Source organism: Ambystoma mexicanum, chromosome 2p (genome assembly GCF_040938575.1).
Source record: "Ambystoma mexicanum isolate Mex_15411 chromosome 2p, UKY_AmexF1_1, whole genome shotgun sequence".
NCBI lineage: Eukaryota > Metazoa > Chordata > Amphibia > Caudata > Ambystomatidae > Ambystoma > Ambystoma mexicanum.
The window spans coordinates 273,418,983-273,445,529 of record NC_090923.1 but is presented as its reverse complement, the minus strand read 5'-3'; the positions used below and the strand labels follow the sequence as shown (position 1 = coordinate 273,445,529).

Here is a 26,547-nt window from a genome sequence, read left to right as displayed (position 1 = left end):
ATGTTTTGACAAGACTTTCCTAGATCGGATTTGTCTAGAAACCTCGTCTGAGGAACAGGGGAAGGCAGAGAAGGAGGGAGGAGAGGTGGCCAAAGAAGGGCCCGAGGAAGATCAGGGAGTGGAGGGAGGAGGGGGAGAGGAAGAGAGAGAGGTCAGGATGTCCGGTGTTTTATAGATGAAATTAGAAGCCAGGGCAGTGCAGAGGGCCTGGGAAGGGACAGGAGAGGTAGAGACTGCATCAGGATTGGCCAGCTCCTTGCATATTTCAAAGAGTTTGGCAGAGTTGTTAGATGCCACGGAGATGCAGGCTTGGATGAGGGCTCTCTTCTTGGTGCAGACGGTGCATAGAATTCTATGACTCCTTCTCTAGTATTTTAGCTCCATTATTACTTCACCTATTCTCACATTTCATAGAGCACCATTTAAGCATGGTCTCTTTTACTGAAGCAACATTGGTTTTATTTCATAAACCAGATAAAGACAGACCCCTATTTAATTAACAAATATCATCCCATTTCTTGATCAGTACTGAAACACTGATTCTTGCTAACATTTTCCAAATATACTGTATAGAATCATGCTATGTATAGTAAATAGTGACAAAACAAGATTTATTAAAGGTAGGTATTGCTCTTCAAACATGCATCCTTTATTTAATGTTCTTGCTTCTTCTGAGAATCGTCTGCTTATTGCGAATAGCACTGAAAAAGCGTTTGATCGCGTTCATTGGCAATACATGTTTCAAACTCTTAAGTGGCATTCAAACTCTTAAGTGGCATGCTTTTTCTATTCACTTTATTAATATGATGACATTCTTTTATTCTGCTCCTTACATTATTTGTGTTAATGGCTCCCTTTGGTCATTGTTTCCTGTTTTAAGAAAGTATGCATCAAGGTTTTCCCCTATCTCCTATTCTTTTTGTACTAACCTTTGAACCGTTTCTTGAGAATGTCAGAATGAATGACAATATTGCAGGGATTCCAGTTAATTCAACAATGGTTACATGATCTGCATATACAGATGATATCTTACATTACATATCTTATCCCTGAACTTTCAATTCCCAATGTACTTGAAACTATTCATAATTTCTCAATAATATCGGGTTATAAACATAAAAAAAATCTGAGATTCTATGCTTGGATCACAGTCTTATTCCTAGTGACATTAATACTTATTGGATGTCATGGTGTCCTAACAGCATCAAATATCTTGGAACTATGATTTCAAGAGATATTTCTTCTTCCATAAAATTGAATATTGAAATGCTTATTGGGAAATCAGAAAGAATGATAGAAAAATGGTCACCCCTGTACTTAACTTGGTGGGGATTGTGCATACGATCAAAATTACGTTTGCACTTAATATATTGTGCACTTTGTTGCTGATCCTGTTTCCTTTCCTAAAACTTTCATCAGGAAAATAGACTCTTTATTACTTAAATGACTGTGGAATTAAAAGCACACAGAAAATAGCATTAAGCAGGCTTTCACTTACTAAAGAATCTGGAGGAGTCAAATTTCTGGATTTGTTTTTCATATCATAAAGACTTTCAGCTAATTATCTGTTTGCATTCTGAGAATATATCTGTCATGCACCCTACATAGTGTAACATAGAATATGATCTTACAGTTCCATTTCAAATTTTGGAATTTTTAAATAGGACGTCTTGGCCTTGTTCTAAATTGTTTACTACCTTTTCCTTTCTAAACATTGCCTGGAAGTATCTTGTTAACTGCGCTACTAGACTAGCCGAACAACATGACTTTTTGTATGGTTTAATAAAGATTTACCAATTCAAATTACCTTGCACTTCTTTTTCAGATGGTGTAATAAAGACATTTTGTACTTTCATCATTTGCTTTATTATAATTCATTATTACCCTTTCATACTTTTGTCTACATCTTTAATTTATATGACTCTGATTTTCATATATATGTAAGGAGGTTGCTCACACTATCAACTTAGTATTACCTAATTTATCACAAACTATATCTTCCAGGTATATAATTGAGCTTTTAACTGAAGAATCAACAAAAGTATCCAATTTCTACAAGGTATTTTATAGCTGAAGAAAGTGTGTCTCCTATGAACTTCCTTAAGATCACAGGATGCCACAAAGACTCGCTAGCCCTCTGAAATCTGGCAAAAGATATCTCTAGAAACATTTAATTTCTCAAGAGCTGCTGATCTTACTTAAACTATGTTTTTTATCCTGAACCATGCCTTTCTTACGCCCAAGCATATTTTGAAATGTTCCCGCAAAAAACATAAACTTTGTTGGTTGTGTAAAGAGTCAAACTCAGACTTTAAATATCGTAGGATTTAATTTTTTTATTGATTTATGATTATTTCTGACCTTTATCAAACATACATCCAACATTATTCCTGCTTAATCTCTAACATCTAAAACAATTTCCCAAAATGTAATAGATCCTGTTGTGGACAGAACAGTAAATCTTATTGAATTAACTCAAAAACCTCTTTTAAAAATGTCAGCAGACAGACAGTAGCATATAGATTTTTGCTTTTAAAAAAAACCTCCACATTTCATCTGCCTCCATCGATGGACGATCCTTACCCAGTTGATCATATATATTGTTCTTATATCCGTCAAGCCACGGCAAAAGAATGTTAGATGCTTTAATGTTTCTTCGATCTCAGCAGTGGAGAAGAATCTGCATCTGCAGTGACGGATTTCCCATGGATCTGAAGTAACTGGTTCCTGTACCAGACATTGGGAGCCTTAGTAAGTTATTTTGGTACATTGCCCTGCTTCATGGTTTCATTCCTACGTGCTTTTAGGCGACAATGTGAGTTTTTCTCCTTCTGGGTTTAAATCCAATCGTCTGGCCAGAACCTCAATTACACTTTTCCTGGGAAGTTCCTTAGTACGTCAGGATTAGATTGCAGATGCTCCAAGATTGAACGGCATCCATTAGACCATTGCTCCATTAAGATGGTATCAGCTCCTTGCAATTCGGTCTGGAAGTGTCTTCCAAGCTTGCAAAGAAGTGAGGCCCAGTCCATATCTAATCAAGGCAGTCGAGATTAGATTCGGGCGCTTTAAACATTTTCTCCAAAAAGCGCCCTCTAATACGGGCGAAATTTCCCAAGGAGTAAGTGGGAACCCTCCAGCTCCATATATTAAAGAGAGGACCACTTTCAGATTGTAAAAGGAGAGTACCGGCAGGACAGAAAAATTGCCATACATCTTTTCAATCCTCCTGCCAAGCACATCTGGCGAGGATGTTCACATCTGCTATTATTAATAAATGCCCCAAGGTATGTGATCTGGCCCACGTACCAGCTGGACAAAGGATTTTTTCTACTATTTTGCAGTCTCAGGACCATGCTGCTAGTCTTAGCTGAGTTCATTGATAGGCTGTTGATCTTCAAATATTCATTAAGAGTGTCTAGGCTCTGCAAGCCTATGGGGGTTCCATCAACCAGCACATGGTCGTCCGCCTACAATATTCTAGCCAGTTTCTCCTCTTCTGCGTTGGGCAGAAACACTCTAACCTTATCCAGTGATTCCCGACATCAGAGAGAAACAAATTATACAAAGTCAGGGCCAGTGGACACCCCTGTTTCAGGCCTCTGAAAGTATAAATGTGAATTGTCAATAGACCCCCAGCATTAAGGCACACTTGGATAGTAGTTGATTCATAAAGGGATTTAATGGCAGCCAATAGTGGAGCTGGACAGTCCCAAGCTTCAATTTATGCCCATAACCACTGATGATCTATGCTGTAAAACGCTTTTCTAGAGTCGACAAAGGCCAGTTAGATCTTACTGTTATAGGCCTTACCCTTTAAGATGTTTATTAGAAAGAGATTTAGATCAGTACCAACTCCTTTGACAAAACCTGTTTGTCTTGGGTCATATTTCTGTGATGTCTCAATCCAGAGCTGGAGTTGTTTTTAGAAGGAAGTCAGCAAACAGGTTGCCCATTGCATCTAATAGGGCGATTGATCGATAATTAGACGGGCCCAATATATTACCTCTCTTATAGATCAGAACAATAATCGCCCTTCTCCATGACCCTGCAATCTCACCTTTCCCCATTATCTGATGAATGAGGTCCAAGATAAAGGGAATCCAGAGTTGTGGCATCTGTTTGATCATGTTATTGGTGATCCCATAAGGACCATTTGCCCTGGAATGATTTGAATTATTGATAAGCAGCTCGACATCCAGGTAGTCAAGCGGGAATGGCCATACCATTTTTTTTTACCCATCCATCAGAGGCATTGTCCCCTCCTCCAATTCAAATAATAATGTTTCATAAAAAGCAATTCATGCTTCTTCTGAAACAGCGTTTTCCAAGAAAGCTGTACACAGTAGGCTCGCCTCGTTCAGCATCTGCCACAAACATCTTACATCTTTATTGGCTAGGGCTGCAAGCATATTTTCTGAATCTGTCTGCAGGAGTGATGCCTTTTGAAGAGTTATCCGATTTTTGTATTTTTGCTTTCTTTTTTTGATCAGACGTAAGTAGTTATCTTCGTCCGGATGGCTAATCATCTTTAGTTCTTTACGTAATAGGCACTCATGTGGCTTTAGTGCAGCATTAAAACTGTGTTTATGAGGTGGAACAATAGTTAACATCTTTTCAGATGTTATAAGCGGGACATGATAATGATCTCCTAAACGCTTAATTTGTTTAGCATAATGTTCAGTTATACAGTAGATGTCATGCTTTCTCAGCCTCAGGCGATTTTCCCCCTGGGTCACTTCAATGTTTATAAATGACATGTCACGCACTTGTCGTCTCTTTCCATACAGGTTAATTTCAACAGCGCATGATCGCTTGCAGCCCAATGCAGAACTGTAAAACTGGTAATATGTGGGATGACTTAGCTGGAAACAAAGACATAGGGCCTCATTACAAGGTAGGCGGTAGCAGTGGTGCTATTAGCACCATGGCTATCCCCTTACCGCATTCTGGGTCCAGGTTGTCGAAATAGGGACTTACCGGGTCATTCCAACCTTGGAGGACCCGGTAAAACCCCATTCCGAGAACCATTCCCCATTCCAATTGGAGCCCACATAGGGCTCAATGGGAATGGGGATGGAGCTAATAACGGGCCCACTAATAGCGGGCCCGTTATTAGTTCCCTGGTCCCTTAGCGCCTCCTGCTAAAACCAGGCGCCCATAGCGGGACCCACTAAGGGACCTCGGAATAGGGCGGTAAGGGTTTACCGGCACCGGTCTCTTTACCGGTGCTCGTTAACCCTTACCGCCCACCTCGTAATGAGGCCCATAGATAATGGGAACTAAGCTTATTCGGCCACGTAGTCTTAGCCGGAATGTCCCCCATGGTTTGTCCATTCCGGATATGTAAGTCTTTAGCATCCATGAGCTCCAACCACTTTGCGGCTCCAGTTGATTGAGCTAATAGCCTGTTGAGCCGAGCCGGCGACAAGATGCTGTTTGTCTCTATACAAGGGCAATGCAGATCCCCTCCTACTATTATGAAGTGAGGGTTATAATGCAGAGTAAAATTGGCGATAGCATCTGTTATCGTGTTCATATAAACCTCTATTGTAATTGCCAATGGGTTTCAATAGATGTTCAAAATTAGACCTCTTTGGGCTTCATCTCCTTATCTTCCTTAATGATTAGGATTTATTTTGCGAAAAGATCTGGGCGACATTGCAAAGAATATTTCATTTCACTGAACAACTGAGTTTAGATAATTTAATTGTTGGACCATTTGGGAATTCTGACATTGTTGAAATGTCCTCTCCTAAGTTGTTCAACTTATTTGTTGTTATTGGTTTTCAACTTATTTCATCAAACTGGAAAGCTTTGATCAGATTCTGCTTGGTGGAACTATGCTTGGTATGTTCATAGGATTGCAAAATGCTACACATATTTGTTAAGTGATATTGAAAGATATCATAAAAAATGCAATGTATTTATTGATTTCTTGTATTCCTCTTCGTAAACATCTATTAATTTGGTCATTACTATAATATGCTTTGTCTCTTTCCCTTATGTGTCCTGTCTTGTCTACTGTTTATGTATTTTGGTCCCCATTGCATAGACGCATTACTTAGGTATTAACAACATATGTGTTATAATTCTTAATAGTATTGATTTTCTGTCTCTTATAATTTAATGTGTGCTACTTGCACTTACTTAATCAATGTACGATCTTGATACACTGGTTTATTTATACAAGTGTTTCAAGGCGCCACAAGACAAAAAAGGGCGGGGGGCAGAGGAGAAAACAACAATATTAATTGTCCTACTTGGCCTTGGGACAATCAAAACCTGGCAAGTGCAATGACAAAGTGACAAAGTGCAGGGGTAGGTCAGGGAAAAAGGGGTTGAAGAAACTAGTGCGATGACGGGGGACCAGAGTCAGGGCTAGTCTGGGAAGGGAGTCCAATGTTATTTAGCATGGTGCTGGGGTAGACTGGAGGAGAGAGGGCCGGGCCCCAGTAAAGGACATAAGGGACAGACGCCAGTCAACAGTGGCAGGGGAACATTAGCAAGGGAGGGGGAGAGGGAAGGAGGAGGAGAAAAGGAAAGCCTTGAGAACGGATCTCTCTTACGGAGATCCGGCTCAAGTCGAGAGGGGCACAAAGGCTGTTCCAGAAGGAGGCATCTGCTGAAGAAAGTGATCTACCTCCCAGTCTCTGCTTGGAGAAACGTGTGACCTGCAGAGAGTTGGAGCTAGAGGACCAAAACACTCTAGCAGGGAGGTATTTCGGGAGAGAAAGTTGGATGTGGTGGGTTCCCAGGTCCCAGAATTCCTTGTGGATGATGTAGAGAGTCTTGAATTTAATCCTTGCAGCCACAGGGAGCCAGTTGAGAGATTTTAGGGCTGGAGAGAAGCAGTAATCGGGCTTGTGGCCAAAGATATGTCTTGCAGCCCTGTTCTGGATTAGTTGAAGATGGCAAAGATAGGAAACAGGCAGATTGAGCAAGAGACTGTTGCAGCAGTCCAGCCTAGAGACAACCAACACTCTGGAGACATTGAGCTTCTCGGTAAAAGTGAGGGAGAATGCTTCTGAGGAGGTGAAGCTGAAAGTTGGACTTCTTGGCAAGGTCTGTGATGTGGGAAGAGAAGGAGAGAGATGTTGAAGATGACCCCAAGGTGTTTTGCCTCACGAGAGAGTGAGGGGAGGTGGCCCAAGGTGGGCTGCAAGAGAGTGGGAGGGAATGGGGAGCAGGTATCCCAATGTGAAGGATCTCATTCTTGCTGGCATTAAGGAAGATATAGTTGGCAGAGCACAAAGCCTCAATAGCAGACAGGAAGTCAGATATATGAGAGGAAGAAGATGAGGTAGAGGTGGGAAGCTTAAATGAGAGCTGCGTGTCATCCGCATCACAGTAGAAGTAAGGCCAGAAAGTTGAGGTCAAGTGGGCCAGAGGGACATGGAAGATATTGAAAAGCCACAAGTAGAGAGTGAGGTGGTGGAGAGGAAAGGGCCCCGCTGTACTTGGTAAGGTCAGTTAGAAAGGAAAGAGGTCAGCCAAGCCAGTGCCCAGTCAGTGATGCCAAGGGTATCACAGAGATGCTTTGTGAGGATGGCATGATTGACTGTGTCAAAGGCAGAGGAGAGATTGAGCAGGATCAGAATAGAGGGAGAGTTGGAATCAAGATTTGAGCAAAGGTTTTCACAGGTGTTCAGGAGAACAGTTTCCATGCCTCTGGATGCTCTGAAGCCAAATTGGTGGTCGTAGAGACAGCCAACAGATTCAGTGTGGTGTGTTATGACCAACTTCTGCAGGAGTTTGCCCAGGAATAGGGTGATGTTAATAGGGTGATAGTTTGCAAGCCAGGAATGGTCAGCAGACGCCTTTTGTCATGGAGGGTGCGCAAGGGAGAGCTTGAGGGGAGATAGGAAAGAGCCCGTGGCAAGGAATGGTTACAAAGGTCAGCCAAGGCAGGGGCAAGAGAGGAGATGTTGTCCTTGACAGTTCTGGAAGAGCATGGGAGAACCTGTTTGAGGGAGACTTTCATCGAGCAATTACTTTAGAGACCTTGTCCGGCTCAAGGGAGGCATGAGTGGAAGGAGGTGGAGTAGAGGAGAGTGGATGATTTTGCTGGTGATCTCACGGAAGGTTAGAACCAGGAGGGCGCTTGAAGACAAAAGTTCTTCAGATTAGGTGCTGCAAACAAAGTAAAATCACCAGAAAAATCATCCACGAGCGCCACAGTCCTTGACACACCAGGTATTCCTTGCTTTCGCAAATCTTTCAGAATAGTATTCACCCTACTCTGATAACTCTTCCCACTAGGAGGTCTAATTTAAGCCTCCTTTTTTTTCTAAAGCATTCAAAGCAACCTCAAGAGTCCCTCTAAAAATGTTTTTGCTTGTACCGAAGACAGCACTTCAGTAATTCATCTCAAGACGCCACCCTAAAACTATAGGTAGTTACTAATTTACAGTTTGTTCCTCAACCCTATTTATTAGGTTGTATTGATCACACATCCACCCACCCACCCCCTTTTTAAACAATCTTTTATCCTTGATTCTTTTATATGAATAGACACATTGGCTGCCACAAGTCTTAGGTTAACAGCACCTCATAGTGTCCTGAAGACAGTTTCGGAACATTGTATATTCTGTGTCACTCAGAGAACCTGGTGTTAAAACTATTTCCGAACCAGAAACATCCAATTTTTGTGTTGACAGAAGATATGTACTGTGAATGTCTCGACAGTACATAAATAACACTCATTGTGCTACTAACCACACTAGTACAGAATTATTCTTTTTGCTCAGTGCATGACTAATGATTTGGTCTCTGTCTTTTTAATATGCATCTTCAATATGAATACATTTTGTTTTACCAGTGTTACTCCCATTTCTGTTGTATGTGGACAAATGGCTAGTCTATATTAATAACTACCATTCTGTAGGTTTGTTGCACCTCCTGTGTGTCAAAGGGAGGGGTGGCCTTTCTACTCTACGTCCTTGTGTTCTGCTACTCACTCACCCTCAAGAGTCAGGCCCCCCATTAACAAAAAAGAGGGTTCTCCTGCCCCACCTTTTTCTGTTGCCTTCCAAAAAGTGCAATTCTTGGTACGACTGTGACCTAGCTGCATGTAAACACAAGTGTAGGGCAGCTGAGCGGATGTGGAACTTGTTGGGCGAACCATCTGAAAAACTACCACCTCCTTCAAAGACAATATCGACTCTGCATCCATTCCAAGAAAAGAGTCTTTATTCAAGCCTACATCTCCACGGCATCAAACAACACAACCAAACCTATCAAAGTCTGCAAGGAACTGGCCAATCCTGCAGCAGCTACGTCTTCTGTCACACCCACCCATGACATTTGCTCGGCCCTGGCTGCCACAAAAACCCAAGACATCCTTTCCACCCTCCCCACCACACTACAGCATACACCAACACCGGAGCCTCCCTTGCCCCCCCTTCCATTTACCCTCTCTCACCCGTCACACCTGTTGAGGTCTCCAGACAAGTCCGATCTATGAAGGCCTCATCCAAACAGGTGGACCCCAGCCCCACTAAAACCATCAATGACAATATTGACTCCCTCGCCCTGGCTGACTGTCACGACCCACACTCTGAAGACCCCCTGGCCATCCTATGGGCCAGGGAGAGTCTTTATTCCAGTCCTCACTAAACCCAAGAAATTGCAGCCTAGGCCTTCTTGGGGCCAGTCCTTGGATCTTTGGCACCAGGCTCATGTTTGAATATGGACTTGTGCTTGGGAACTACTTTTCATTAATGCCAGTCATGTGGAGGCATCCTCTCAACCTGGCTCCTTGAAACCAGGCTTGCATTGTAGTGTTTTTGGGTGTGGTACCATGGGGACTATTTTACCTGGACTTCTTTCTTGAAGCTATTTAAACCATACCCAAATAGACTGACATGCTTCGCGTTAGTTGGCATTTCTGCAATGTAACGCTCACTGTGTTCAGCTTCAGCCACGAACCTCGGAAGAACAGCACCTGCAAAGGAAAGGAGAAGACATCCTGAGAAAAGGCAGCAGCTTACCTGAACTTCATCGCCAGCGGTCCGCAGCTCTCCCGACCATCATCCTGGAACCAGCGCTCCTTCGGATCGACGGACCTGTAAAAGAGAAGAAACAAGGCATTAGACATTGTCCAATTAACAAACTGTGCTGCAAGGCTTACCTCGCCAGCCGCTCCTCAGTCAGCATCACTATGGAAATTCCATACTCCGGCTGAGTACTGCGACATGTGGAGAGGAAAAGATAGCAGGTTAGCAAAGGCAAGGCATCTTAAGTGCAGCGCATAGCGCCTACTCACTGCATCAAGGTGCTCCAAAAACACCCATACTTACCATCGAAACAAAGATTCCGCCTTGCCACATATTGGACTTCCGTGTACCTAGGAAGAAAAAGACATTGTTAAAAAGCATGCAAGAACAGCAATATTCACAGCAATAAGACCTACCTGAAAGACTCAAGACGGGCCGGCATCAGTGAAGCAACTCAATCGCCATTGCCCACCAAGCACAACGTGCCCCTGGCAAGACAGCAGGACAGAGAACCCGCCAACATCTAAAACAAGGTGAGGAGAAGTCCAGAAGGGTCGCAGACCTATAGGGAGGTGGGAGGCTGTTTACCCCGGTTGCCCAGTCCTGAACATAGCTTACCTGTATTCCAGGCAGAACTCTTCCGCTGGTCGCATCTGGGCATCGCAAGGAGGGACATCTGAACCCCAACTGCTGGGTGGCGCCCCCGTGGAACCAGGTGAGCGTAACACTGACCTCTGCAATCTCTCCTTTTCCACTGGAGTTTTTCCAACTCCCTTAAGCACTTCCGTGTGCACCCTCTGCTCAAAAAACATTCTGCCAACCCCTCCAATCCAGCAAACTGGCGCACTCCTTTCCTGGACAACCCCCTTGAGCTGACCATACGCACTAAATCTATTAGTTTCTTCCATGACCATCAGTCTGGCTTTAGATCATCCAGTGACACAGAAACTGTTCTTCTGGACAACCGTGAAGACCTGCTCTCAAATCCTGACACTAAAACTCCCTCTGTCCTCATTCTCCTTGACCTCTCCTCTGCCTTTAAAATGGATAACCACAACATCCTGATCGCATGCCTCTGTGACACATTGGGAATCACTGGTCAGGCTCTGCCGTGGTTAACCTCCTTTCTCTCTGACCGCCCATCCCAGGTGGAACTCTGAGCCTTTCTCTCGACTATAGCTCTCTCTACCTGTGGCGTTCACAAGGGATCTAACCTATCGCCCTGGTTCTTCAATATCTACATGGCTGCCCTGACATGTGTGATTTCCACTTTCACTTCTAACTTCCAATGTTACGCAGATGACACACAACTATCTTTCAGGCTACCCTCAGCCTCCTCCTCCTCGCTGTATCTGACTGTCTGTCTTCTATTCAGTCATGGTGTACTGCAAATGACCTCTGCCTCAAGGCCAATAAGACTGAGATCATTCGCATTGGGTCCCTCGCTCTCACTTTCCCACTTACACTCTGCCTCCCTTAGTCCTGCACTCGCACCCACCTGCGAGGCAAGAAACCTTGGGATCATTATTGACTCCACTCTCTCCTTCACCTCTCAGCTACACCTCCTCAGAGGTACTCTACCTTTTTTCACCTTCTCCCAGTGGCTCACTGTCTCCATAACCCTGGTTCTCTCTAAGTTGAACTATTGCAACAGCCTCTTCCTCAACTGCACTTCTTCGACACTGCACCCTCTGTACTCATCCAGAACAGAACTGCAAGACTTATCCTTGGCCTCAAGCCCAGAGACTGCATATCTCTGGTGCTGAAATCCCTTCAATGGCACCCTGTGGCTGTAAGGATCAAGTTCAAGACCCTATGCCTTATTCCCACTTTCTGGGGCCTGGGAACTACCTACCTGCAAATCTGCCTACTTAAATACTGTCCCTCTCAAGCCCTGTGCTCATCTACCTCCAACCTTCTGCGAGTGAGCGGGTTTTCCAAGCAGAGATTTCGAGGTAGGTCCTTATCCTCAGCAGGTGCCTCCATCTGGAATAGCATCCCTGCCGCCCTCGGTCTTGAGCCTGATCTTGTTAAGTTCCGGAAACTCCTCAAGACATTCCTCTGCTCCTCTTCCTTATCTCTCCCTCTACCCTGCTAACCCAGCTCTCTACTCTTCTCTCTCTCCCTCCTCATCCTTTACAGCTTGCTGATTGGCCACATGGTGTACCTCAGAGTCTCACAGATCCCTGGCACCCCACCAGTCCTCCTTCACACTTGCCTCAGGGCACTACACCCCACCCACACACAATGCACTTTAGAAATAACCCCAGAGAGTGTCTCTCTCTACACTTACCCCAGTCTCCCTCTTACCGTCTGTGCACTTGTACTACCCATATGCTCTGCGCCAAAGATTGACTGTCTGCCCTCCCTTGTCTCCACCCCTTAATTGCACTGGCATAATCTGCAGAATCGCTGTCAGAATCAAACTGTTAAATGTATTCTTCAAAGTTACTCTGCTTGTGCAGACTAGTATCATCTCAGAATTTCAAGGGCTCTGAGCGACCGTTGTTTTTTCTCCCCTTGTTCACACCCTACTTGATTGCTTTGAAACACCTGCCCCTGTATAAGCGCTTTAAAAATAAACAATACCATACCATACTGTATCAGAATATGAAAGGGGTACCAAGGGTATCTAGATACTCGAGGATACCGGTACAGTTATCAGGGAGTTTACCCCTGAGGTTATCAGCAGGGAAGAGTATGGTTTCAAGAGGACTGGGGAGGTAGAGGAGGAGGATTCGGTGGAATGGGGCTGATATTTGGTGGATCAGGATGTTGTGATGTAGTCTGGTTGGTGTCTGGGTATGAAAGAGAGATGTTGTAATGTAGTCTTGTTTTGTGATGTCACTGGCCAGGAGTGCTTGCTGTCAGAATGTTGATGCATGAATGCAGCGCAGGAGAATGTTGAGTGGATCTGTGAGTGAATGTCCTGAGAGTGTCAGTTGGGGGCCTGAGCTGGGATGTTAGGATGGCCGGTGGGTTTTCTCCTAGGTTTTCTCCTATGTATGTAGAGTCCAATTCCATTCCCTGTCCTGTCCTGTCTTCCATGTCACTGTATATACCACAAGAGTAACATGATACTGTACATACTGTACATAAAGTACAATAAAGCTTTCCTGGATCAACCTGAGACTCCACAGCAGGTCTGTGTGTGAGTGCCAGCTTGAATGACCAGAAATAGACTTTATAACACAGGAACATGTTGGTCAGGTGGGAAAATGGGTCATTGTGGGTGAGAATGTATCAGAAGGCAAGCATATTCATATAATCCTGATGAATATACTAGTGGACGGGCAGCCCCAGCCATGTATACACGGCAGTATGGGATGACACCCATTAGATTTCCTTATGGTGCGATGCCTGTGCAGGCACAACAGTTCCAGTATCAATATCAATCATCTGTACCCCAGCAGATGCAACCTCCAGCTCCCAATAATACACCAGTGTATGCCAGCAGCAGGCTCAACAATCAGCCCCACAAGTTTGGGATAAAAATGCTTTTATGCACACAACAGTGACACAGTCCACCAGGGCAAGTGTGATGGGTGGTAATCCTTTTGTATTCCTAGAGTTGAACACATATCCTGATTAAGCCAGCCCAAAAAGCGCCTGACATGCCCAGTCCTGTCAATCACTGCTGAATGGGAAGAGGACCCCATGTTAGGTGTGGATATAGGCAACTTATCATTTATTTTTATGGTTGACACAGGTGCAGCAAAATCCCGCAAAAGGCAGAGCACTTCCCCTTATCAGGTAATGTAATGAACATGCAGTGATTCTCTAGGGCAACACATTTGGTTCAATTCACAGAAGATTTACCGATCAAGGGAGGTAAGATATTTTAGCCCCACTATTGTTCTCAAAAGTGACGCTGGTAAACTTGTTGGGAATGGATTTGTTACGTAATTTGAACATGACCATTTCATTTTCAGAAGAAGGGATGCTGTGTTCCACACCAGGAATTCGTCACACTAAGATCTTTGCTATAACAAGAGCATTGTTCAGTGATGGCGGTACTAGGGGAGTAGCCATGCACCCGGATTTGTTTATGTATGGAGTAACAGTGTTGTTGAGTTTGGTGTCAGAATTTCAAAACAAGCCATGGCGAGTGCAGTAAACATATTTGTTTAGACCAGAAGTACCCGACGAACATGTCCCAGGTACAATTATCACGTTAGATTGGGAGGGAGAGTGAATGCGGATTACAAAATAATGCTCATATGGAATGATAAAGAGGGAGATGAGTGGCAAACTGTTTTTGTATTGACCCTGATCAACCATTGAGTGGGGTGTTCGACGGACAGCTTTTCAAACATGCTGACAATGATGGTGAAATGATCTTGGAGGTGTGCATTCCCTGTCAAATAAGGATTCAGTATAGGTATTTCCTGTACTTATTTCTAAAATCATGCCTGCACCTTTACAAGATGACCAAACTCTGTATGGACAGACAACCCCCATGACGTAGCTGTCTTGAAGAGCATAGGATCGGTACTTATTTTGTAGAGTGCAACCATACCCATTGTCAAGAGAAGCAGATGAAGGGATACATGAAACAATGGTTGCGCTGATGGTAGGGCATTATAGTTAAGGCTTCCAGTTTTATGGTATTTATTTTTCTGCCATTGCCATTTGTATTTATCCATATTTATTTTAGGGCCCATTTTTGTGTATTTATCTACATTAATTTTTTTTCAGGTAAAAAGATAATTTGCATGCAGTATTTTTCTGAATGTATTCTAATAAAAAATGCATTTATTAAAACACACATGCAGCCATGCAGGAAAGAATTACTAGCTCAATTGTTCAACAACAACCAACGGTTGCTCCTGTGAATGCTTCTGTCTTAAGATATATGCTTTCAGCAATTTGAAGAACTTTAATGTTATTTTTATACATCTTTTACACTGTCCATGCTGCCAATCTGAAATGTGATTGGCCTGCAATGTATGAGTGGCATCATAGAGAACCAGACAGAAAGGCCTGTTTTTCCGTTTTTAGAACTACATACAGACACAAAGGAGATTAATTTCCATTTGTATTTGTGTGCAAAAATCAGGAAAAAAACGGAAAACTGGAAGCTTTAATTATAGTGCCCTCAGAATCACTGTATAATACAGCAATATACTCTGTCAAAAAAGTGAAGGGGTCAAGTTGGAGGTTCATACAAGATTTACACCCATTGAACAGCATGGTTGAGGCAGAGTTTCCACTTGTACTGAATCTAGCCACAATTCTTTGCAATATACCCATAGAGGCCACATATTTTACTGTCATTGATTTAAAAAAGGTGTTCTTTTCTATCGCATTACACCCTGATCCTCAATTTTGTATCGTGTGTATGTACCGAGGGCATACCAGACTCCAACAGGGGCACTGTGAGTCCCCCAGTATATTTAACTGAGTAATACACATGGATTTGGGTAATACACTTGTATCAAGCATGATCATTCAGTATGTTGATGACCTTTTACTATGCAGCACTGCAGAAGAAATGTGCAGAGCAGATTCGATCACAGTAATGACATTGCTTGCAGATAAATGATACAAAGTGGAAAATGAAACATGCAACATTGCAGAAAAGGGATGTGTATTGGGACAGATAATATCATCAGCAGGGAAAAGCGTAACACATGAAATGGCTGCTGCAGTACAGAATACAAACAACTACAGTTAAAGAAATGCAACAATTTCTGGGTTTGTGTAACTGCTGTAGAGCATGGATTTTTGACTATTCTAGTTACACAAAACCTCTTTTGCAGGGAAGCACAGAAGAGGAAGGGGTCACTGACACGGACAGGCAAAATGGTGACATGTTTTACAGAGTTGAAAAATGCTATAAGTAATGCTCCAGTACTAGCAACTCCAGATTACATGAAATCATTTTACCTGTTCTTACATTCAAATGGACAAGTGTTGACTGTTCTATTGACTCAAGCCCCTAGCCTATTATAGTGGTATCTTAGACTCAGTAATGCAGGGCCAATTTTCCTGTGAACAGTCATTGGCCGCAGCAGCCTCACCATCAAGAAAAAGTCAACAAACATTGTGGGGTGTTCAGTGACAGTATATGTGGAGCACGCTGCATCTGCTATACTCGAATTATTAAAATCAACATTGACTACACAGAGGGCCTCTGTGCATGAATTTATTGTGTCCAGTCCATCTATTCATATTGTACAATGTTGCACAGTGAACCCTGCCACGTTTATTGATATACCTTTTGAGGAAGTAGAAGAAGTGCATGATTGCGTCACTCATATAGATCCTGAAGATGATTGAGAGTGGACACAGAAGGATGCACTGGAGGAGGGAGAACTCCTTTAAATTGATGTTTCATGCAGGATCGATCAGGAGACTGGCCAGAGACACATATTGCAGCAGTAGTATGCCTCGTAGATGGGGAATATTAGGTTGTTGTTCAGAAAAGATTGCCAACACATTCTGCTCAGGCAGCATAACTTATTGCATGGATTGAAGTGTTAGAAGCATCCAATGGTTGCTTGGTGACCATTTACTTCAATTTGGCATACTTGAACAGCACTCTACATTCAGGATTTTACAGATGGAAAATGAGGGGTTTTGCACCTCTGATGGCATGTCTGTACAGCATGCAGCCTTATTGGAAAGATTGATTTATACAATGTCCCGCCCCTCTCAAGTAACGGTGGATAAATGTTCCACCCACACTCATAACACAGACCCTATTTCACTTGGCAATGATGCTGCAGGTAAGGAAGCCAAAGAAGCAGTGTATTGAAGAGATCCAGATGTTATGGGCTACTCTGAGTTGGGCAACCAACAATTGCAGGTGGCAGTGCCATGAACTAATTATTGACAACCAGGGCACTGCTCTCAAGTTTGGCTTTGACAGTGGTGATGTAGGGAACCATGTGTCTAGGGAATGGGTGAAGCGTAGATGTGGCCAATCGGTCAAGGGACTATATGAGGGGGGGGATAGCATGTTCTATAGTAGGTAGCCAATGAGTGTGATGAGATTATGCTGTAATTTTCAGCCACACAAAACATTTTGTAAATCAGGTCCACTATGCCGTAAGCCTCATGACTCTACATATATAAGCACTACATTAAGCACAGATCCATTTACAGCAGAGTGATTACAGATCCATTCACTCATCTTTAACTAGATTTGTGGAAGCACTATACATTTGGCTTGCCTTCATTTGTATGTGTTTTTATTATGTTTCATCATGTATATTTTCATCTACGTATTGAGGGAATAAGGTGTTTGAATTAAAAACACCAACACAAGATACACCAGTACACTGGTGAATCATGTACCAGGTAACTTACTTAAGAGGGAATGATAATAAATGACTGATCATTTGGCGCTAGGGAATACAAGATACACAACCAAAGGACAGCTCAAGCCACAAATAATGTATTGTGACTCGCTATCACTTAGTACACGAAAGATTGTACATTTCAAGTTACATAAGAAAGAAAACAACTGTTGTTATTTCCTACAACTTCAGTATCAGAGACAACATACTTTGAACATAGTTATTTTAGGGAAATAGTGCAAAACTACTTTGTTTTTAAAGCCTTTGACTTTCATTGTTTATTGCCCATGTACACAACAGATTCAATACTGTTGTTTCTTAGGGAACAGGTTTGTTCTTTTTTAATATGGCTGCCATTTCTTCAAACTTTCAGCTGTCAATATTTAACGTTTCTTACAACACATAAAACATTTTTTCTCTTTTTCTGATTTGCAATAGAATCATAAAAACTGTTTTTAATACAGTAGTCCATATACTGGCTGGACATAGTATATCTACCTTCTTTATATTTAGTCACTGATATGTGCATATTGTCAAAGGGTTATTCGTATCCCTTTTCAACATGGCACCCACCTGTACTAACCCTCAGTAATCAGGTTATTCCGACAAGACTGCCGTTCTTGTACTGACTTCTTCAAAGTAACAGTCTTCTGTTTTTTCAGCAAGCACAATATATAATCACTGTGTGAAGTACTGCATGCACGCATTTTCGTTGGCAATCGGTGCACGCCTTTTTTACCAGATGAGCCCTTGTGTCCAGTTTCGATAATGGTCTAAAGAGACAATTTTTTGTAACAGCAAATTAGCAAGTGTCCATTAGGATAGTTAGGACAAGCACATCTAGCTGTCTTCGAACTAGGTTTTCTTTTTCTTTTCAATGTCTCAGTCTTTCACTGTAGATTCCCAGTTTGGTCCTCATTCCATCACAGTGATATCGGACACCTGGATTGAATAAAGGGTGAATGTGGTGCTATAGTCTACACCAATCCTTCTCCCTTCTCAATTTCTCCAATATAATTGATGGATTGCCTTTATTGTTCTTTTTTTCAAGGTCTCTCCCTGTCCTTATGGCGCCTATTGAAACCAATCATAAAACAATGAGTTATACACTATACACATAGGGAGTGTGAGTGTTCCCTCCATAGGCGTCCTTATTCTGCCAATTGTTAATAGAATAGTTGGTTCTACCTATGGTTTTAAGATTATTAATCTTAACATTTGATATGCACATAAAGATCTTCCCCTAATATCATATACTGATGTTTTTCAGGTTCATTTGACCACTCTACACAGTTTTGGCCCCTGACGATAATCTCCACACGTGAGAAGGGGGAGTGAAACATATCGGGCTATCAATTCAGGGTTTAGAATGATCCATTAAAAGGTACACAGAGGTTTGTGGGACACTTTAGAAGCTTAACAAATGTGTCTCTATGTTTTCAATGACATTTGTGTCAGAATGCGGTGATGAAAACCATGCTACAAGAAATACGAATAACAGCATAATTGCAACATTGTATTTCTTGCACTAGGTTTTTTGGCAAGTGGTATGCACATTTTTAATGTCCCATTTTATTACACATATTTTGAATGTATTCATGTAGTTATATATATGTTCTTTGAATAAAATGTAATTTTACTTTGTTACATGGTGACTATAATTACGCAGTCAACACTGTTTCAAGGTATTATTTCCCCTTGCATATAATACTGACTAGGGTATCTTTTGATTAAAGAAAATGGATTCAGTCACATGACCTTCTTTATAATAGGTTGATGTAGAATCCAATACACATCTACCTCCAGCTCATGTCAGAAGCACTCACTCCATCTGCTTTCTCACCAGATACCCTGATAACTACAATCCTGTCCTCACCAAATGTATACCAGACAGCCCTGCGTGCTACAGAGTTAAACATTTGTATTACTCAGAGCAAGAGGAGAGCTGACAAACCTGAACAATTTCAATCAGTTACGACATTTAATGTCTAAATGAGACATATATTTTAGAGTAAAACATCAGAAATTGAAAATTTAAACAAATATTCAAGAAAACAGCCTGTAGGGGTGTTTTATCATTTGAAATATATTTTAAAATACCTAGTTACTATACAAGATGTGCTAGTCTGATCAGCGCATACAATTCATTAAATGAAAACGTCATTAGATACAAACCAATTAAGTCCACCTCCACAGCATTTACAAAAAAGTTCAGAAGGAGCTAATTGTCTAATACTAAAACATAACTTTGGGTACAAATTGTACTTACAGCCATTGTCATGAATACTTTTCACAAATGCAATTGCTTCTTCCACATTTGCTGCATTGGCTGGTATTAAATTTGTTTTCCAAGGTTCAACATTATTATCGAACAGTATAAAATTAAAATGATCATGTTCCTTTATGTCTGCCAGTATCTTTAGAAGGGCATCTTTTGTCTGGAAAACAAACAGATGTAGTATCATCAGAGTGCCATGTGCTAACATCATTTCTAGGACTGAATAGACTTCTTTTGTTTGAATGCTCAAAATGTTTCTGCAACATGGTTATATCTGTTTGAAGATCAAAACTGAAGGTGTGGCTACTACAAAATACAAAGTGTTAGATCAGTTATATAGTGGCCATTTGGTGCATTAAATCCAACATATTTACTTTACAACATATGAGTGTCTTTTTTTAATATGGGCAATTCTTGTACACCAGTTGTTTATTGTGATTTCCCTCCACACCCACCACTAGTTTAATAAAAACAGACATGCTAGCATGGTCAACTAAAACTTAGCTTTTCACTCAAGAATTGGTGTCAATCACATTCCTGAAACGGAAACCATGAGAATGAATTCGCCCCAGGCGCTCTACCAAGTAGGTTCATATCCAGAACTCACTTAATGAAATGAAACTTGATGGCATCCCTTCTCAGTTCACACACATTCTTGCTAAGCCCCTCAAAAAATCATCAAGCATGTCATTTAATTTAGATCCACATCATGAAGAACATCTAGACAGAGTGGTATTGGTCCTTACTAATTTTCAAAAACAATCCCTCCTGACCTGCAACTGATTTCAGAATCATAGCCCAATATCTGATCCTTTAACACTCAGAGACGGGCATCGATAATCTTGTCAGAGCCACCACATCATCCTTGCCAGCACTAAAGGCTGTCCAGAATGCTCCAGCATGGATTTTCAAAGACAGAAGAACTACAAATGCATTACCCCAACCTGCAGTGAATAACATAGGCTTCCCTTACAAACACAAATAGCCTTCAAAAAGATCTGCATCACAAACAAGGCCTTCACAAAGTTCTATTCTTAATTAGCTGAACAACTCAACATCTGTGTCGGTTGCTGAAACCTCAGAATCTTCAGCATCACAATTCAAACAGACTCCCTCGGGGTGATGCCTTTCAATGATTACCACTTGTAGTGCAAGGATTAAATCAAAGTGACAATATGCTGACAATTCTGTACTGAGGATTTTGCTTCATCTAATCTAGGAACCCAGTGAGAAAGGCACAGCAGATACTCCATTACTAGCGATAAGAGAAATGTGACAGTGCCCTCGAACAACACAATCTATTTAATCTAGTTGGCGGGCCATGAAGTGGGCTATTCAAATCGAAATGCTTATAGGAAGTAACAGCCCACATTGTCTTAAAACCTAGCATCACTGGAAACATATCCTGTATACTACTAACTTGGCAAGTCAAATTTAACACCCCCCCCCCAAATAAAAACACTGGGTTTACCTCTCAAGTTACTAGACTTTATTCCCACCTTGATAAGTGTTGCAAAACATGTTTACAGAATCTCTGGATGGGAACAGCCCCATGTTGCTGAGAGCTATGGCCTCAGGGACACATTGTAAGGGGGAAAAAGCCTAAGAAATTAAAAACAATAATCCAGCTAACTATCAAACCGATTTTGCTATTAGACTCTATGACCAAAGTATATGGCAAGTTACTCCCATTCCAATGTGGTTAACTCATCATTCCAAGCATTTCATATAAGATGTGTTGGGATGATTGAACAGGACCTACAATAACGCTATATAATCATGTTTTACCTTACGGTGAGAAATCGATGCTTCACCAAGACGTTTGAGCTGGCTTTTTGCAAGTAGAGGGATTGGGTGCTGTGAGAAATCAGATAAAATAGGATACACCTCTGCTTACTCTACAACCTTTTGTGCCCATTTTACACAACCATTGTTTTGACATTCTGAAAGTAAGGTAATCTAATGAAGGTTATTTCTTTGCATTAACCTATGCACACTCTATATTTGAATTAAGCTAAGTGAAGTTGAGAGGTTCATGTTTGTATTACTCACTATTACATTTGTGTTCTTAATGGTGAGATTGACCATCAAGAATTATGGTAGAACAATTTGAAGAGAGTACGCCAATAGAAAGGGAGCGTGTTATATAAATAAACATCATTATCATTATCATTAACAAGCTATCAGGAATGCCACTGTGCTATTTGAGATACAAAATGCATTCTACTTGATACTGAGAAGCTTTATGTTAGATCCAATAAGGATCCATGACGTGACTATCCTTTGGATTCTTTATTCAGATCAATACTCAAACCCCTGCTTCAGGCTGCATGTCCTCACTCCCTCTTCAACAGCCAGCATTCCTTGAATCTCTTCTCACATTCTCTATAATAATGCTAGCATTGTCATGGAACAGGGCATGGCATAAACCATGTCTCTTTTCCCTCCAAATGTTTCTTTTTTCTATTATTACAGTAATATATCTTTCATTGATGATTATCAGATCAGAACCAATGTATGCAGTTGGCAGTTGGTGAGCAGGTGCAAGTGGATCTAGGTCACATGGCCTTGGCCTAAACCCTTCCCAATCACTGCTAAACTGTTGGTGCCTTCCTGTTTGCTGTCCTTTTCCCCTGCATAAGCAGCCCTCCAGCCTCTTTTCCTTTGCGGTTGGTGAGCATGTGCAAGCAGATTTAAGTCGCGTGGCCTAAGCCCCACCCTCCTGTCACTCACTGCTAAACAGTTGTTACCTTTCTGTTTTTCCACACTTTTTCCCTACTTAAGCAGCCCTCCAGCTTCTTTCCTTTACAGATGGAGAGGAGGTGCAAGTGGATCTAGGTCAAGTGGTTAATGCCCCACCCACCTGCCAATCACTGCGAAACTGTTGGTACCTTCCTGTTTTGCAGCTCTTTTTCCATGTTTAAGCAGCCCTCCAGGCCCTTTTCCTTTGCAGTTGGTGAGCAGGTGCAAGTGGATCTAGGTCACATGGCCTAAGCCCACACACCTTCTTATCCTTTCTGCTCTGAACATTTAGAGATAAAGGGTTTCTCTCGCCCAGGTGCTCGAAGTGAAGGGCAGACAAAGAAAAGGGCAATTCCTGTTTGGACCTGTCCGGGCAGTGAGGCCCCATGGCCCAAACCCCTGCTCAGACAACAGGTAAGCACGCCCGACATGTATTTTCTCCCTCCATCCCCACAGGCCATTCCCAGAATCAGCAGGCAATGCCAGCAACATTGCGCCTCCTATAAGTCATGGACTCTGCAATTCAACAACATCTGCTACATCAGCTGAAGCCCATCATCACCCCCTCACCATCCATAACACAGATGTTGATGCTGGCCGAGTACGCTCAGTTATCACAAATGCAGCAGACATTGCTGACCTCATCACTACACAAGACATTGATGCCATCTTCATCAGCTAGACCTGGCGGACACCCACCTCCACCCACATTAGAGATGTCCTTGTCCCCGATGGCTACAGCATCCAACACAGAGACCTGCAGAACGAGACAAGTGGAGGCTTCGCAGTCATCTCTAAGACCTTGTGGCCCTGAACCAGACTTGACTTGACATCGACAGAATTGGTTCCTTCAAAGTCTACTCCTGCCACTTCCCGCTCTACTCGATGGACACAGTCCCCTTCCATCTCATCTACAAACCACCCAAACCCAACAACGCCTTCATCAGAGATTTCACTGACCTGGTCACCACCATGTCCTCACACACGCCAACAACATCATCCCAGGTGACTGACTTCCCAGGCCTCAAGACCACCAAACAGATCAAGGAAGCTCTCCTCAGCCTTCTCGACAGACTCTGCCTCACAGAGCATATGAAAGACCCAACGCATGAGAAAGGTAATATCTTCAACCTAATAATCACCACACTGCCTTCCCTCGACTACAGCTCTCCTCTCCAGTCAAGCACTCCCATCAGAAACCCATCAGACAAACCTTCAGAACTTCCTGGTGGAATCCCTCACAGAAGACCTTGCCAACCTCCATCTCACATTGACTGACCAACACCAACCGAACTGCTACTCTCTACTGGAATCACTCAACACCACCCTCTCAGCCTCCATCAACTGACATGTGCCTCGTAAACAACGTACCTGCAAACCGAAACCACAAGCACAGTGGTACAAACACAAACTCAACCTCAGCAAAAATGTCATCAGGAAAAAAGAGAAAATAATGTGCCGCTCCAGGACCACATCCATCCTGGAGTACCTCAAAGAACTTGCAGCAACCCGCTGACAACTAATCAACACCATAGCAGATGCTGACAACAAAGCAAAGCCCTCTTCAAAGCAGTCAAACAATGCGTCAACCCACTACATGACCCTGCCATACCACACTCCATCAAAAAATCCACTGCCGTCAACATAATCTTCATTGACATTATCAGCAAGATTCGCCAGCACATAGATATCAGCTATGCATCCATAGACCAACCTCAAGTCCCTCCTCCCAAAATCTCCACATGCTGGACAACATTCAAGACACTCTCTACAGAGGACCTGGTGTAAACCTTGTCCACCCTCAAAGCCACATCACATACAGATGACATCCTATCTGCATCCATCCTCAAGAACCTATGAGAAGAAGCTCTCCTTCCCTAGCTGAAGAACATCTAACTCAAGGCACCTTCTCATCGACCCTGAAGACAGGACAAATCCTCCCTCTACTAAAGAAACCCACTTTGGATCCTGAAAACCTAGGTAACTATCGCCCCATCACCCATCTTCCCTTCCTAGGTAACATCATTGAGAAGGCGGTAGCCGTGCAAATGCGGCAACACATCAACACCAACAATCTCCAAACCTACCAATACAGGTTCAGACCCAGATGCAGCATGGAGATGACATCCATACAGGTGGATGATGAAGACCTCATCATCCTTGACAATGGCCACCCCTGCAAGCTGGTTCTACTCAACATCTCTCTCTGCCGCGTTTGACACAGTAGACCACCAGGCATTCACGGGCAACCTACATTGTCCTATGCTGGTTCAAGTCCTACCTCGCCAACCGCTAGAAGTTTGTTCAAATGCACTTCTTTATATCGCCATCCGCTCCCCATGGATCTTCTGTCTATACAGCAAGCCCTCCTTGCCACAAACCACATCCACATCCACCAATACGCCAATGAAAAACAGCTATGATATGATATGATATGAGATGGCATTAATAATGTGCCTGTACACAAGGGTTTCTAGACACGATAAGGCAAGGAGAGGGAAGAAGGGAGGACAAAAAAATGAACTTACTAGGTGTTGTATCACTCAGATCACACAAGTACAGGGAAGAGGGATGGGGAGAAGTGCCAGGGGGAGGGGAAGGAGGAAGTGCAGTTAACTCACAAACACAGCCAGCGGGTGTCTCATAAGTGCAGAGAGAATGGACTGTAGGATTGCAGATACAGACCCTTAAGTAATGATGAATCTGGAGGCAATGCATGGGCAACTGGACATGCAGGAGCCTGGGACCGAGTTCAGAGGGTGAATATTTGACCAGTGTGCGGAGGTGCATCAGCAGGGCAGAGTAAGAGAGAAAGCGGAAGCAAAAAGTAAAGTCTTACATTGCTTCCAGAACTGGATGTGGTTCTGCTCAATTTTGAGAGACGCAGGGAGGCTGTTCCAGAGGGAGACCCCAGTCAAGGAAATGGATCTGCCCCCAACTCTCTGCTTGGAGAAGCGTCTGACCCTCAGAGAGTTGCAGGTGGATGAGCGGAGAGCTATAGAAGGAAGATGATTTGGAAGAGAAAGCTGGAGGTAGAGCAGTGCCGGGTCCCAGATAGCCTTGTGGACAATGCAGAAGGTCTTGAAGTTGATTCTTGCACCCACGGGGAGCCAGCAAAGAAATTTCAGAGCTGGAGAGATAAAAACCCTGGGCCTGAGGATAGGAGGGAGCGGTTGTCCCACTGAGGAGGAGCTCAGTCTTACTGGCATTAAGGCAGAGATCATTGGCAGCACACCGTTCCTGAATTGCAGCCAGACACTCTGGTATGAGAGAAGAAGCAGAGGTGGTTAAGGGGAGCCTGAAAGAGAGTTGACATCCGCATAACATTGAAAATTGGAGCAGAAAGTAGTGATGTGGTGGGCAAGAGATGCCAGGTAGTGGTTGAAGAGCCACGGAGAGTAGACCCCTGGAGAACACCACACGTAGAGAGAGAGAGATAGAAGAGAGTAAAGACCCTAGTTGGACCTGAGAGGGTTGGTTGGTGAGAAAGGAGGTCAAATAGGCCAGGGCTTGATCAGTAATACCAATGTGTCACAGAGACAATTGAGCAGAATAGCATGATTGACAGTGTGAAAAGCAGAGGAAACATCAAGGAGAAGGGAGGGGAGATTAGAGTAAAGATTGAAGAACAAGTGTTCACAGGGTTCAGGAGAGCAGTTCCATGCTTCTGGCAACTCTGAAGCCATGCTGGTGGTCATGGAGGCAACCAACAGATTCAGTGTGTAGATTAAGCTGGGAGATGGCCAGCTTTTCCAAGAGTTTGCCAGGAAAGGAGTGATGGAGCTCGGGTGACAGTTAGCCAGAGAGGAGGGATCGGCAGAGGGCTTCTTTAAAAGGGAGTGCACAAGACAGTGCTTAAGGAGGGAGGGGAATGTTCCAGTGGCAAAAGAGTGATTGCAGAAAGTGGTCACTCCAAGAGAGAGGAGTGGTGAGATGGTTAGATAATGGGTGGTCAGAGGTGATAAAAAAAAATCTGGGTGTGTCCTGCAGACTGAGTCAGGCCAGATGGAAGAATAGAGAGAGAGAGAGAGTCACAGAGGTTGTAAAAGAATCCCAAAGAAGGACTAGTAGCATCCAGTGGTTTTTCAGGTCTCTGAGGAGGAGAAGTTGAGGCGTAGAGGCAAGGAGGGAAGAAGAGAGGTCAGCCCACTCAGAGGGGAAGAGGACGACCTGGCCAGGTGGCCTGTAGATAGTGGTCACAGTGAGAGAGAGTCCAGGAGAGATA

The 26,547-nt window shown here is 43.1% G+C and overlaps 1 protein-coding gene across 1 annotated transcript in view; it reads right to left on the bottom strand.

The window, feature by feature from the left end:
• Positions 1–26,547, bottom strand: part of LOC138567739 (inter-alpha-trypsin inhibitor heavy chain H3-like) — a 475,184-nt gene that overhangs the window by 234,343 nt on the left and 214,294 nt on the right. The window contains exon 9 of the mRNA XM_069646218.1: positions 19,572–19,740. Coding sequence (XP_069502319.1) covers positions 19,572–19,740 — 169 coding nt within the window. The remainder of the gene's footprint in view (positions 1–19,571; positions 19,741–26,547) is intronic.